At 39.4% G+C, this 15,434-nt stretch overlaps 1 protein-coding gene across 1 annotated transcript; it reads right to left on the minus strand.

The window, feature by feature from the left end:
• Positions 1-1,571: 1,571 nt before the first annotated feature.
• Positions 1,572-11,478, minus strand: LOC136664876 (T-cell antigen CD7-like). The gene is made up of 4 exons (XM_066642345.1): positions 11,289-11,478; positions 8,795-8,971; positions 3,721-4,035; positions 1,572-2,595 (listed from the first exon to the last, which is right to left on the minus strand). Exons 2-4 carry the CDS (start codon positions 8,883-8,885, stop codon positions 2,573-2,575), a joined length of 429 nt encoding a protein of 142 aa, XP_066498442.1. The 5' UTR covers positions 8,886-8,971; positions 11,289-11,478; the 3' UTR covers positions 1,572-2,572.
• Positions 11,479-15,434: the final 3,956 nt, after the last annotated feature.

Raw genomic sequence — 15,434 nt, forward strand, 5'->3', positions numbered from 1 at the left:
TCTCAGAGTGTCAGTGTCTCTCTGAAGCTAAGATGGTAAGAGGATCACCAATTCCACCATTGTTGTGCAGAAAGATAGTGCAGCGATACCAGAATGGTGTTACCCAGCGTAAAACAGCAAAGACTTTTAAGTTATTATCATCAACCGTGCATAACATCATCAATAGATTTAGAGAATCTGGAACAATTGCTGTGCGTAAGGGTCAAGGCTGTAAAACTACTGGATGTTCGTGATCTCCAGGCCATTAAACGTCACTGCACCTCAAACAGGAATGCCACTGTCAAGGAAATAACACAATGGGCTCAGGAATACTTCCAGAAAGCATTGTCAGTGAAAACAATCCACCGTGCCATCCGCCGTTGCCAGCTGAAATTCTACAGTGTAAAGAGGAAGCTATATCTAAGCAAGTTCCACAAGCTCAGACGTTTGCACTGGGCCAGGGGTCTTTTAAAATGGAGTGTGGCAAAATGGAAGACTGTTCTGTGGTCAGATGAGTCACGATTTTAAGTTCTTTATGGAACACTGGGACGCCATGTCATCCGGACCAGAGAGGACAAGGATAACCCAAGTTGTTATCAACGCTCTGTTCAGAAGCCTGCATCACTGATGGTATGGGGATGCATGAGTGCTTGTGGCATGGGCAGCTTGCATGTCTGGAAAGGCATCATTAATGCAGAGAAACTGGTCTCCCCAGACGTCTGTTGAGTGCTGTAAGAAGAAGGGGGGGATGCCACACAGTGGTAAATGGCCTTGTCTCAACTTTTTTGGGATTTTTTTGACGCCATGAAATTTTGAAACAACATATTTTTCCCTTAAAATGATACGTTCTCTGTTTAAACTTTTGATCTGTGATTTGTGTTCTATTCTGAATAAAATATTAGATGTTGGCACCTCCACATCATTGCATTCAGTTTTTAATCACAATTTGTTTAGTGTCCCAACTTTTTTGGAATCCAGTTTGTATATGGAAAACATGTCAAAGAAAACAGAAACATGAACAGCTCTGAGAGATTACACTGTTATCAGCACAGCAGCATCTTATCTATTAATCTGCAACAGTGGTGTAAAACTGCAAAAATTTGTCTTCTGTTCACATCAGTGACACATCAGTGACCATATAATAATAAAAGCAGTTAAGGTCTGTGGTCAGAGCAAAGCCAGTCATAGAACCATGAAAGGAAATAACTCACATTTCACATGCATTTCAAACTTAAACACAAATCCAAATTAAGAGTTTCGAGTAGCTGTGTGTTGTTACTTTAACTTACATCTACATACACAACCGAGCTAACGTCGCGTAACTTCTTCCATTAGTTTGAGTCACTGAACCAAGTATTTGATCCAAAATAATCAATTACAAGGAACTTATGTTTTCAAAATGTCATATTTTATAATTATTCAATTGCAAAAATATACAACCAATGTTACTATAAATACTTCATAGTGCATTAAACAGAGAATTCTGAATGTAATCAAAAAGGTTATATAAAGAAATAAATATTCTTTATTTTCACAATGCCCTCACGAAACAACATAAAAAAAACCACCAACCCATAATTTTGATTGTTTTTTCTTTATTTGTTTATAACGTTTTTAACAATGAACAAAACAATAATAAAAAATCAGAACCGCTGAACATTTGTCACAATTCGGTGGTGAAGATAAAAATGTTCTTTTGGACCGTTCTCAGAGTAATTAAAATTTAGAAAATATCAAAAAGGTCCAAAATACACCCTCCCTCTTCGGGGAGACGTGTTCGTTCCGGAAGAGTCGCAGACACCAGTCGAGTGAAGTTCAAAGCGAATCAAAGTATTTATTTAACAATACTGGATCCAGGATAACGATACATCGAAAAGAGTTTAATGCCCCTCCCAAGTAAAAGCTCTGACCTCTCCAAGATCTGACTCCGACAGTTATACCCCATATGACGTAAACCCTGCCGATGAGGCGTTTCTGGCTGATTAGCGAATATTAATATGCATAATTTCACGTGTTAGTACTCAGCTCTTCACGTGCAAGTTTCAAGTGCATTCCGTGACCCCGAAGACATTCGTTATGGCCAGGCTGACAATGGGCCTCTCTTCCCAAGACTCCTCTCCCGTGAGCAAAATTTAGGGAGTCAGAAATGCACTTTCAAGGTCATCAACATGCCCCTACACTTCAGCCCTCCTGAGCCAACACTATGATTAATGTCAGTGTGCTAAAAGCCTGGAGTGCACATCTGTTCAAGGTTAGACGTTTAAGAATTAAGAATGTGTAAATATCACGTGAGTTATCATGCCATATAGTTAGTCGTGCAGGATCAAAAAAATGTTTAACTACATGTGTAAATGCTGGTTAGTCATTCATATAAATGCATATAAGGTACAATATTTCACACAATGAGTATGTAGTTATAAATGCTAATTTTAACTAATCATCATTTAAGGATATTTGTCCACAAACACAAAGTAATAAAATTGTTTCCCACGACAGTGGACATTATTTTTGTTTCCTTATTTTCAGTGAATGCTAAATTTATAAGTGAGCTAGGGCCTGTAGTTTTGTCCCGTTTTAAATGTAGTCCTCACTCTTAGTGCTCATCTTGCTGTGGACCTGTTTAAAGAAAAGGAAGATGGTCTGTTTCAGTAATGCCAAAGTTTGCAAACATTTTAATAAAATAAAAATTTTTTTGCAATTAAAACATACACAACTTGGTCAGAAATGGCTCTTCTCACAGACAGTCACCCAGAGCAGGAATGGAACCCACAACCTCCAAGCCCCTGGAGCTGTGACTGCGACACTACCTGCTGCGCCACTGTGACACACTTGAGAGAAACAATTAAAAATAATTTTCACTTTTATAAAATTGATTTGTTTATTAGTCTATTACCTTTTGTTATTTCTAATTATCCTCATTAGCTAAGTGACAATATTCTGGCTATGGTTTGAAATCACAGCTACTATTGTACATCCCTGAGTAACATACGCCTGCTGTCCTTCACGACATTAAACTGTTGCTTTTTTGTCAGATTTAATTGATGTGTGTTTCCTTTGCAAACATACAATTTGTATAGTCTCCATAGAAACGGAATTTTAATTCCTCCCCGTATTGGGTTTTGGAGACTCCCCTGCAGTGATGTAGCCTCATCAAAAACCTCTGGAATGAGTCCAGGAGTGCCACTAATCATCCCTCTTCAGGACCTAACCTCACTAATGCACGTTTTGAGTCATATGAATAAGCAACACATACGTCTCACGCGTGAATGTGTGTGTGTGTGGGGACCTGCTTGCCCTTTCAGTTACCTGTAGAGATAAACACCTTACAAGATTACACCTGAAATAAAGCATGTGTAAAGCTCGTCTTGAAACATGTCAGATTGGTTTAAAAGGCAGAACGTTCCCTGTTAGTAAACATACAGAAACTCAACTGTTTTCAGTAAAATACTAGGGATGCAGAGTGATTAAATAATTTCACAATTCTCTGTGATTAATCGCACTGTCCCTTTATGAGATTAAAGCTTTTAATAATTGATATTTGAATGTAAAATAAAAGAATCAATGTACTATCAACTACTTTCAGGTAGTTAAACTATTACGCTCAAATCTACACACACCCGGTGTGTATGGTCATAGAGACACTCCAAACGTGAAATGATACCATACACATCTTTGATGACTAAGTGCCAGTGACCAATGTTTTATTATTGCAGAATAACTTCATAGTACAAAAACACTCACCATCCTTGGCCTTCACAAAGAGCAGACTCGCACCATTCTCATGACCTGGATTCATTAAAGAGGAATACCGACACGTGTAGGCACCCGAGTCCTTCAGGTTTAGTTCGTTGAGGGTTACCGTTAGATTCTTGAAGTCACCCTTGATGGTAACTCTTTCTTTATACTCAGGTGTGTAACTTAATTCTTTGGAATTGCTGTCGTAATAAAAGATTTCATATTTCTCAGGCCTCCTCACATCTAGATATAACCCGCTAAAAGATTCGTCAGTGGAGCAGCTCATGGTCAGATTTTCTCCTTCATTTTTTGTCACAAAATCTGTAGAAAAGAGAGGTTTGGGGGAAAGAAACAGACACACAAACAAACAAAGAAAAAAAATGGTTAGGCTTCAGGCCACGCCTCACTACATGGATGAGTCAACACTAGCTTTCTGGAGGATTCAGTGATCAACATCATTTTGAGGTGACTGAACTGTCACATTGCTGGTAAATTGAAGCAAAATTTCCCACAGAGTGAAGTGTAATAAAATCACTGTAATGGAAAAAAGAAAAAAACAGCAACCAATAATGATCCTGAAACATAGTCAAGACACATATCCTTCACAAACAACATCGCAGTGTTATACTGTTCTTTAAAGCATTACAAAAATGATGTTTCTTATGATAAGCCTTTGATAGTACAGCTGCAGATGTGTGTGTGTGTGCGGGAGCCTTGGGTTTACTCGTAGCCTGTGAGAACAAGCAACACTAACCACAGTTAACTGACTGAATGATGTGCATAGATCCGTAAAGTAAACATACTTTTTTTACAGTAAATGCAGGTAAACACTACATATTCATAGTAAAGTGTGATAAAAATAAACCTAACTATTGTTTACATATGTACATGTTATTTATAAGCAGCCTAATTAAATATGTCCAAATATCAATCATTTGATTTGAATTGATATAATATGATTACAGTAATAGTATTATCTCTGCATAAACTTAACTATTACAAACAGTAAAGAAGGTTACATTTGCACTAAAATAGCGAAAGTAGGTCAAAAAAAAAATACAATAAAACATGGCTAAAAAATACATTCATAGATTATAATTTTATTAATAAAAGCAAATAAACTACATTATAAACAGTTATTTTCACTCTCACGCTTTAAGATTTTTATTTTAACGTGTTTTTTTCCTAATCGTAGTTTAGAAGTGTTTAAGTGTTCAGAGTTAATATTTTTGGTAACGTTTTTATTTTATTGATTTATTGTCCAGGCCAAGGGCTGTGGCTGGTAAAAGTGTGTGCCTGAACGGGGAATAGGAGAAAATGGAGGCATGTGGAGTTCAATGCATCAGCCCCAAAGCTGCATTTTACACAGTAGTCCCAGAGGACAATTCTATTACTCAAATACTTCAGGACACATATCTCCATCTCTGCAAATCTGAACATATCAGTCTTCTCTGAAATCTCAAGAGGAGACATCAAAGATTCCAGGGCTATTTTTTTAGGAGAAATATTTGAGTGAATAAAGAATTCAGCTAAAATCTCCATCTGATCTCAATGTTCTGGAGAAGCTACATAGATGTTAAGGTGAAGCTACAGTGATATTATTGGGAAATCAAGGAAAAACTACAAAGATATTAATGAGGATCCAGAGAGAAATTAAGGAGAAGCTTCAGAGATATTGGACAAACTAGGAGATCCTTTTAATGTCCTATTGGAGAGGTCTGAAAAATAAATAGACTTAGAATTGATCTTGAACATTGTTCTTACCTCAATCAATCAATCAAATTTTATTTATATAGCGCTTTTCACAACAAAAAGTCGTCACAAAGCAGCTTTACAGAGATCCGGGTCCAAGCCTCCTATGAGCAAGCCAGGGGCAACAGTGGCAAGGAAAAACTCCCTCAGCACACGAGGAAGAAACCTTGGAAGGAACCAAGACTCATACGGGGAACCCATCCTCCTCGGGTCGACACCGGAGACACAACAGAGAACAGAAGTAAAAGTGAAATGACCGATGAAGGGGTTATAGTAATGTAAATGTAGTATATTAGTGATGATGGAGAAGCAGAAATGAAAATGGTGAGGATGATGATATTAGTGATGTATGAGTCTGATGAAGGAGGAGGTGATCAGGGATTCAGTGTGAGTTAAAATTAGGTGCAGAGTTAATCTGAAATAAAACAGCATGGCCAAGCATGATAGTGTAGATGAGACAAGGCCAGGATCTTGTACAGGACACGGGCTGGATCAGGGCAACACCTGGAGAGCAGCAGGACATCTCAAAGCATGAGAGAGAGACAGGAGAAAGAAAGCCAGACAAAGGGAACAAATAAAAACACAGAGGTTAGTAGGGTCATGGTAAAGAACGGGGAAATTTGTCCTGCGAAAAAAGCTTCCACTGGTCAGGCAAGAGAACCCAGCGACAGACAGCGTGTTGGCGGTTACTACACAGCTAACTAAGAATGCTGTAGCTATGGTGATATGACAGGGTTAACACAGAACAGTGATAATATGAAAACCAGCCCGAACACCAATATAGAAGGAGTAACCTGAAGGTGAGTGATTAACCAAAAGCTTGTTTGAAAAGGTAGGTTTTTAATCTAGATTTAAAGATTGAGAGTGTGTCTGAGCCCCGAACAGTAACCGGAAGGCTATTCCAGAGTTGAGGAGCTTTGTGAGAAAAGGCTCTTCCTCCTGCTGTGTTTTTCTTAATGCGAGGAACAAAGAGTAGATGGGCATCCTGTGAACGAAGTGTACGTGACGGGCGATAAGGTATGAGAAGTTCAGTAAGATACTGAACCATTTAGAGATTTATAAGCTAAGAGGAGTATTTTATAGTCAATGCGAAATTTTACAGGTAGCCAGTGTAGGGACGAGAGAACTGGGGTGATATGTTTGAATTTTCTAGCTCTAGTGAGCACCCTGGCTGCTGCATTTTGAACTAACTGAAGCTTGTGTAACGCTTTGCACGAGCTCCCTGCCAGGAGTGCATTGCAGTAGTCTAGACGTGAAGTTATAAAAGCATGCACTAGTTTCTCTGCATCTTTTAATGATAAAATATGCCGAATTTTGGCAATATTGCGTAGGTGGAAGAAGGCGGTTTTGACTGTATTGGATATGTGGGTATCAAATGTGAGAGTCGAATCAAAGGCTACCCCTAAGTTTTTAATGATGGCATTGTGTTTTACTGTTGAATTATCAATAGCAGCATTTCTGAGTGAATGTATCCGAGTATCTTTACCTAGTAACAAGACCTCAGTTTTATCAGGATTTAACATGAGAAAGTTTTGCATCATCCAGTCTTTAATTTCAGTTAGACATTCTGTTATTTTATGTAGACAAGCAACATCATTGGGTTTGGCTGATATATACAGTTGTGTGTCATCAGCATAACAGTGGAATTGAATCCCATGCTTACGGATTAGTCGACCCAGTGGCAGCATGTAGAGTGTGAACAATACAGGGCCGAGCACTGATCCTTGTGGAACACCATATTTAACTAAAGTATGATTAGAGGATTTATTATTCAGATAAACAAATTGGTAACGATCGGATAAATAAGATCTGAACCAAGAGAGGGCAGATCCTTTTATTCCTACCAGATTTTCCAGCCTATCAAGAAGCATCACATGATCTATGGTATCAAATGCTGCACTAAGGTCAAGCAGCACCAGAATAGATATATAGCCCTTATCATGTGAAAGGAGTAAGTCATTAGTTACTCTTGTTAGAGCCGTTTCTGTGCTGTGATTTGGTCTAAATCCAGACTGAAAAATGTCATGAATGTCATTGTTTTGTAGATAAGAGCACAACTGCTGTGACACAACTTTTTCTAGAATCTTAGCAATAAAAGGGAGGTTTGATATTGGCCTGTAGTTTGCGAGTACGAGAGGGTCAAGATTGGGTTTTTTAATAATTGGTTTGATTACCGCTAGTTTCAGAGGTTTTGGTACATATCCAATGTTGAGGGATGAGTTTATTATTGTGAGCAATGGTCTAATGACTTTAGGTAAAATTTGTTTAAATAATTGTGTTGGTACAGGATCCAGTAAGCATGTAGTTGATTTAGATGAGCTAATTAAACTAAGCAAGTCATTTTCAACTACAGAATTCAAGTAGTCTAAGTGCACCTCAGAGCTGGCGGGGGGTTCATCTACGGGAGCCGATGTGACTTTGGACTGATTTTGGATTTTGAAGCGAATGCAATCAATTTTATCATTAAAAAACATCATAAAGTCATTGCTACAGAAATCAGAGGGAACAATGGGGTTGATTTCCTTTTTGTTTCCAATTAGATTTGATACAGTGCTAAAAAGGAATCTAGGGTTGTCTTTGTTGTTTTCTATAAGGGAAGAGATGTACTGTGATTTGGCTTTAGATAAGGCATGTTTGTAGTCGGTGAGGCTGTGCTGCCATGCAATTCGGAAACATTCTAGTTTTGTGTGTCTCCATTTACGTTCATGGTTACGAGCAGCCAGTTTTAATGCACGCGTGCTGTCACTGTACCATGGAGCAAGCCTTTTCTCTCTAAATTGTTTGGTCATGACTGGTGCAACACTATCTAGGTTTGTACACAATAAGTGTTGTAGGTTGTTTGTAATGAGCTCAAGGTCATTTGGGTGAGTTGGAGAAGAAATGGTGGTAAGGTCTGGAAGGTTGTTGATAAAATCACTAACTGTTGAGGATGTTATAGTGCGCTTTCTAATATAGCGTGGTTGTGGACAAATATCAAAGTTTAACGCTATTTCATATGTGATTAGATGGTGATCAGAGATGGTCTCATGTAGCGAGAGATTGGATAGATTCTTTATCTCAATGCCCCGTGTTAACACTAGGTCCAATGTGTGTTTGCATTGATGAGTGGGCCCAGTAACATTCTGAGTGAACCCTAGCGCATCCAAAATTGATTCAAATGCAATTTTAAGTGGATCATGGTCCTTCTCAAAGTGAATATTGAAATCACCAACAATTAAGGCCTTTTCTGATACGATAACTACACTTGAGAGAAAATCAGCAAATTCACAAAGAAATTCTGTATAAGGGCCAGGAGGACGATAGATTGTGATGAGCATAAATTCATTACCTGCTGTTACTACAGCACTCAGGAGAAAAACTGCGAAGCAGAGCGTCACACATGCAGTCGTCATTGTAGCCCCAGTCTGATATCCTTTCATGTGGAGTGAGGTTTTAAAGATTGAGAGAGGAAGTCTGCATCAGTTTACACCTGCCCCCAGTGTTAAGCACTCACAACTCACTGCTTCTGAAAAAGTCAATACATGCAAAAAAAAAAAAAAAAGACCTCACTGAATTCTCACTGTATTATTAGATAAACAAGGCCATATTTACACCTATAAACAATACACATTTTTAGAATGCATGTTTGAAGGATTTGGAAAATATTCGATATATGAAACCTTCACAAGAAAACAATGACACTTTCACATCACTGCAATGTTAACAGGTTCTGAAGTATTGCCAACTAGCTCTTGTTCCATTATCAACATATAGGCTATGTTCACATTACCAGGCTGAAGTGGCTCAAATTTGATTTCTTAGCTTAAAGCGAGAATTGTGTCAGAGCAGTGTGAACAGGTAAAATCTGTTTTTTACAAATCAGATTTGAGTCACTTTGGCTACGTTTACATTACCAGCAATCTTTTTTTTATCAATTCAGATCAGATTAGACCATGTTGATGGTGCAAATTCATAAGTGTACAAAAAACAAACAAAGAAACAAGTAAAAAAACAAAAATGATAAAGTTCATTATTATCACTAGATGTATGCGCAGTGGGCGGCACGGTGGCGAAGCAGGTAGTGTCCAAAGGACCTGGAGGTTGTGGGTTCGATTACCGCTCCGGGTGACTGTTTGTGAGGAGTGTGGTGTGTTCTCCATGTGTCTGCGTGGGTTTCCTCCGGGTGCTCCGATTTTCTCCCACAGTCCAAAAACACACGTTGGTAGGTGGATTGGCAACTCAAAAAGTGTCCGTAGGTATGAGTGTGTGAGTGAATGTGTGTGTTGCCCTGTGAAGAACTGGCAATTCCTGCCTTGCGCCCAATGATTCCAGGTAGGCTCTGGACCCACCACGATCCTGAACTGGATAAGCACTTACAGGCAATGAATGAATGAGTGAATGAATGTATGCGCAGTGTAAAATGTACCTTTAAAATCCTGAGGATAAAACTGGGAATGACATCAACACAATTACAAAATGTACAATTATAACCATATATTATATATAAGGCACAGCTATGTTCCCTAACTAAAGGTATGAATATGTACCCTTGAGGGTACCACAACAGTGACAGCTTCTTATGCCATTATTTTTGTGCCACGTGCACGCGTACAGATATTTTGAGCGAGCAAGGTTTTTGCGAGCATGCGCGGATATTTTACTACATTAGAGTTATAGCCGACAGAATTATGAGTAGCTAACAGCAAGCTAAACTAACTGCAGTATTAAGCTATTAAGTTATTTAGATTTTAGCATTACACAAGCAACTAGCCATGTATGTTGCGCAATGAGGGCAAAGTTGGAGGTCCACTAGTGTTTTACACAATTTTAATCCTGCAGTGTCAACATTTTTATCATAATCATTTTATATCAGACTTATACTCATTACTATATCTCTCATAGTTGTTGGTAATGTTTGTATTAGTTTTCCAGAATAATAGTCTCAGTGAATTTAAAATCTGTTTGAGGAGATTAAAAATTAGTTATGTCCTGTACAGGACAGTAATCTGAGTGGTCTAATCTGGTGGGTCCAGAGCCTACTAGGCATCATTGGGCACAAGGCAGGAATACATCCTGGAGGGGGCGCCAGTCCTTCGCCAGACACTTTTGAGTCACCAATCCACCATGTTTTTTTGGACTGTGGAAGGAAACCCACGCAGACACGGGGAGAACACACCACACTCCTCACAGACAGTCACCCAGAGCTGGAAACGAACCCACAACCTCCAGGCCCCTGGAACTGTTTGACACTACCTGCTGCACCACCATGCCGCCCCCAAGTCAATGAATATAAAATAAAATTACTGGCTGGGGTGCACTAGTCTATTGCCGTTCGGAGGACATTTTCAGATTTCGCCCCTAACCATAACCTGTAACCAGTGTCCCACTATTCACTGGTCGCCGGTCTGTATGTCCCGCCCACTTGGCGGTCAAGCCATCCAATCAGAAATTACCTTTGTCATTTTTGATTGAAAACTGAGGCACTTTGTAATGACTAATTGTGGAGTGAGCGCTTGGGTCAGAGACACCGCGCGCGCAGGACAGAAGAGCAAGGTGTAGGTTGTAGTGTACGTTCAAGAAACCTGCTTGCTCGCACAAAATATCCGCGCGCGCTCGCAAAAAAAAACTTCTTGCTCGCTCAAAATATCCAAGTGCAGAATTTTCGCAAAAAAAATAATGCCATATGAAACTGTCCCTGAAATGGCATACATCCTCACATTTATATTGTCACGACTGGACAGAAGGTAGAAACTTGCAGTAAACATTAAAGGAAGTTTATTAATCACAATCCAAAGGGGGATGACAAAAACAAGCATGGGTCGAATACCGAAAACAATCAGTACCTTACAGATATTCCAAAAGAGTAGTCAAAAAAAAAAAAAAAGTCCACGAACCGGAGAGTAATAACAAATCCAAGGGAGCAAGAAAAAGACAAGAACCGAAAGACGAGCACAAGGTAGATAACAGGAATTCAGGAGCGGCAGATTTCTAGAGAACGCGTTATATTCAGACGTGAATCACGGCATGGATTGGTAAGTGAGTGAAGCTTATATAATGAGATAACCAGGTGCGCATGATCAGAATTCCGGTGAGTGAGAACGGTGTAGAGTCATGTGACTGTCTGATGCATTCTGGGATCTGGAGTTCTGAGAGACATGCGTGACATATATAACCGATGTGGTCCTATATCAGATATGTATCTGATCCTGAGGCGTGCTACATGAATGTGAACATTCAAACTGAATTTCAAGTGACATTCATGGTCATCATCCATGAAACTGCAAGCTGCGTCTCAAATGGCTCTGCGCTTCCTACACGCACGTGATGAAATTACAGATGATGTACTGAATGTGAGAAAAGGAGCTTTGCAGAAGGGAGCTGAATATAAATGGATTTGTGTTAGACGTATAGGGCAGTACTTGGGTGTAGAGGCCGTTATTTATGGACCTACATCTGGGGCTAAACAGGGCTTAGTGACTCATTTGTGATGGAGCCACATAAAAGTAGCATTGTTCTCATGCATGTTGTTTCTGGGACACATTTGTTTACGTTACAGACAGATACAGGTCACTTACATTTATGAATGTGGACCATCAGCGTCCCTTTGTGAGGGGTGTGAACTGTGGCATGTCTAGTTTAATTGGCGATGAAAGGTTATTCCATTTAATACAGTTAGCAAGATGGCTAAACATTTTCATACATTTTTACCTCAAAGATCGCTATATAGACAAACCCATGCAGTAGTAGTTACAGTGTCAGCAGTGCAAATATACAAATACATAGTGGGTACGTCCATTTAATTGTCACAGGACAGCTGAGAGTCACAGGACACTCTTTTGCTGTGCTGAGATGAGTTGAACAGTCTGATGGCCTGAGGGTTGGTAGAACATCTGCAGGAGTTTTTGGCAGATCCTGAAGGACCAGAGCCTCCTCAGGAAGTAGAGCCTGCTCTGTCCCTTACTGTTGAGGGTGTTAGCATTTGCTTGTCATTCAGATGAACTGAGATATATTTGTAGGTGCTGATCACCTCCACATCGACCCCCCCTAGCCGATCTGTAGAGAAGGCCTGGATCTTCTGAAGCCCATTAACATCTCCTTTGTTTCAATGTTCAGCTGCAGGTCGTTGGATTCGCACCCCCAACACAAAGCCCTCTATCAGGTTCCTGTAGTCTCTCTCCTGTCCATCTGAGAACGTCTGCATGTGTAATGACTTTTGAGCTGTGTTTAAAGTAGGGTTTGTACATGGTGAAAGACAACTGGAGAACTTCTTCCATTAGTTTGAGTCATTGAACCAAGTATTTGATCGAAAATAATCAATTACAAGGAACTTATGTGTTCAAAATGTTATATTTTATAATTATTGAATTGCATTAAACAGAGAATGAACTAAGTCTGGATGTAATCAAAAAAGGTTATATAAAGAAATAAATGTTCTTCAGGGATTATTTTCACAATGTCCTCACGAAACAACATAAAAAAACCCTTCAACCAATAATTTTGATTGTTTTTTTGTTTATAACATCTCTAACAATGAATAAAACAATAATAAAAAATCAGAACCCCTGAACATTTGTCGCAATTCGGTGGACATTATTTTTGTTTCCTTATTTTCAGTGAATGCTAAATTTATAAGTGAGCTAGGGCCTGTGGTTTTGTCCCGTTTTAAATGTAGTCCTCACTCTCGGTGCTCATCTTGCTGTGGACCTGTTTAAAGAAAAGAAAGATGGTCTGTTTCAGTAATGGCAAAGTTTGCAAACATTTTAATAAAATACAATGCTCTTTTTGCAATTAAAACATACACAACTTGGTCAGAAATGGCTCTTTAATGAATGATATTCTTTAGATGTGTCCTCAGAAACACCCTCCATGTGATTGTTAAGGCTTTAAAAGTTTTTAAAAGTGCCACATTCATTCGTATCTTTCATTTGTTTACATTTAAACACGAATGTGGGGGACCTGCGCTGTGGAGCATAAATTAATTAATTTCCAGACTACAAAACACTTTGATCCTTCATCTCATACGATGGACACTTGAGGGTAAAAATTTTAAATAATTTTCACTTTTATAAAATTGATTTGTTTATTAGTTTATTACCTTTTGTTATTTCTAATTACCCTCATTAGCTAAGTGTTAATATTCTGGCTATGGTTTGAAATCACAGCTACTATTGTACATCCCTGAGTAACATACCCCTGCTGTCCTTCAGGACATTAAACTGTTGCTTTCCACTTAATTTTAAAGTGTTTCCTTTGCAAACATAAAATTTGTAAAGTCTCCATAGAAACGGTATTTTAATCCCTCCCCTGCAGTGATGGAGCCTCATCAAAAACCTCTGGAATGAGTCCAGGAGTGGCACTAATCATCCCTCTTCAGGACCTGACCTCACTAATGATATTTTGGCTGCAATAAAATCCTCACAGCAATGTTTTCCAGTAACAAACTTAGGACAAAGTCCCAGTACCCACCCATTATTCAAATGGTGGATGAGGAGGTGAGAGGTTAAGACGTAGTAAACTTTGTGTGACAACAAGATAACACAACTTTTACAGACAACGTGACTCTATCTCATGTCTAGACGAGGCTAGTTCTACAGTGGTGACGGACAATGATGTGGAAACTGTGTCTTGAGTGATTCATAAGTGTTCAGTTGTATTGCCGCTGTTCACTGTGTCAGTAAGCAGTGTGTTAGATGTAAACAGATAATATCCGCAGCGTAATCCACTCGAACAAACGTCATTAAACCACTGTAAACTTTGGTTGACCCAGTTTTTTTCAAATTTCAGTTGTTAATCATCGTCAGCTGAGTGATGATCGGAGAACTCGAGAAAACTTTATTTACAACTAATTCCTCTCTGTTATAAGAACTTATGTTTAATGTTTCATTTATTCATGACAGCTTTTAAAGATTTGAGAAGCATATTTTAAAATTTCAAGTCACAGTCATCCCAATGTTAAATGATTCTATCAAATAAATAATGAAAGATAATTAAAAAGGGCAACTGAGGAAAGTGCGTGGGATTGTGGTGAGATTAATTTATAAAACTGAGATAAAGACATTTATTAATTTTATTTTAAAAACCTGCGAAGATTGAAATGCTATACTTTGATATCCTCCATTCAAAAAATAAACCAGTAGCTAAAATAATTTTAAACTATATTCGGTATTTCAATTTTTGTTTTACGGCGGCACGGTGGCGCAGCAGGTAGTGTCGCAGTCACACAGCTCCAGGGACCTGGATTCCTGCTCTGGGTGACTGTCTGTGAGGAGTTGGTGTGTTCTCCCTGTGTCTGCGTGGGTTTCCTCCCACAGTCCAAAAACACACGTTGCAGGTGGATTGGCGACTCAAAACTGTGAGTGAATGTGTGAGTGTGTGTTGCCCTGTGAAGGACTGGCACCCCCTCCAGGGTGTATTCCCGCCTTGTGCCCAATGATTCCAGGTAGGCTCTGGACCCACCGCGACCCTGAATTGGATAAGCACTTACAGATAATGAATGAATTTTTGTTTACCTAGAAAAAATGTTTTCAAAAAGATACTGAAAGGGCTCAATTATGTTTAACAATTTTTTGTAGCAATTCGTATAAAACCATCTCAGGTGTGTAGAATTGTGCGGCACGGTGGAGCAACACGTAGTGTCGCAGTCACACAGCTCCAGAGGCCTGGAGGTTGTGGGTTGGATTCCCGCTCCGGGTGACTGTCTGTGAGGAGTGTGGTGTGTTCTCCCCGTGTCCGTGTGGGTTTCCTCCGAGTGACTGACTGTGAGGAGTGTGGTGTGTTCTCCCTGTGTTTGCGTGGGTTTCCTCCACGTGACTGTGAGGAGTGTGGTGTGTTCTCTCTGTGTCTGTGTGGGTTTCCTCCAGGTGACTGTCTGTGAGGAGTGTGTTCTCCCTGTGTCTGCGTGGGTTTTCTCCGGGTGACTGTCTGTGAGGAGTGGGGTATGTTCTCCCTGTGTCTGCGTGGGTTTCCTCCGGGTGACTGTCTGTGAGGAG

This window comes from Hoplias malabaricus, chromosome 13, assembly GCF_029633855.1.
Source record: "Hoplias malabaricus isolate fHopMal1 chromosome 13, fHopMal1.hap1, whole genome shotgun sequence".
NCBI classification, from domain to species: domain Eukaryota; kingdom Metazoa; phylum Chordata; class Actinopteri; order Characiformes; family Erythrinidae; genus Hoplias; species Hoplias malabaricus.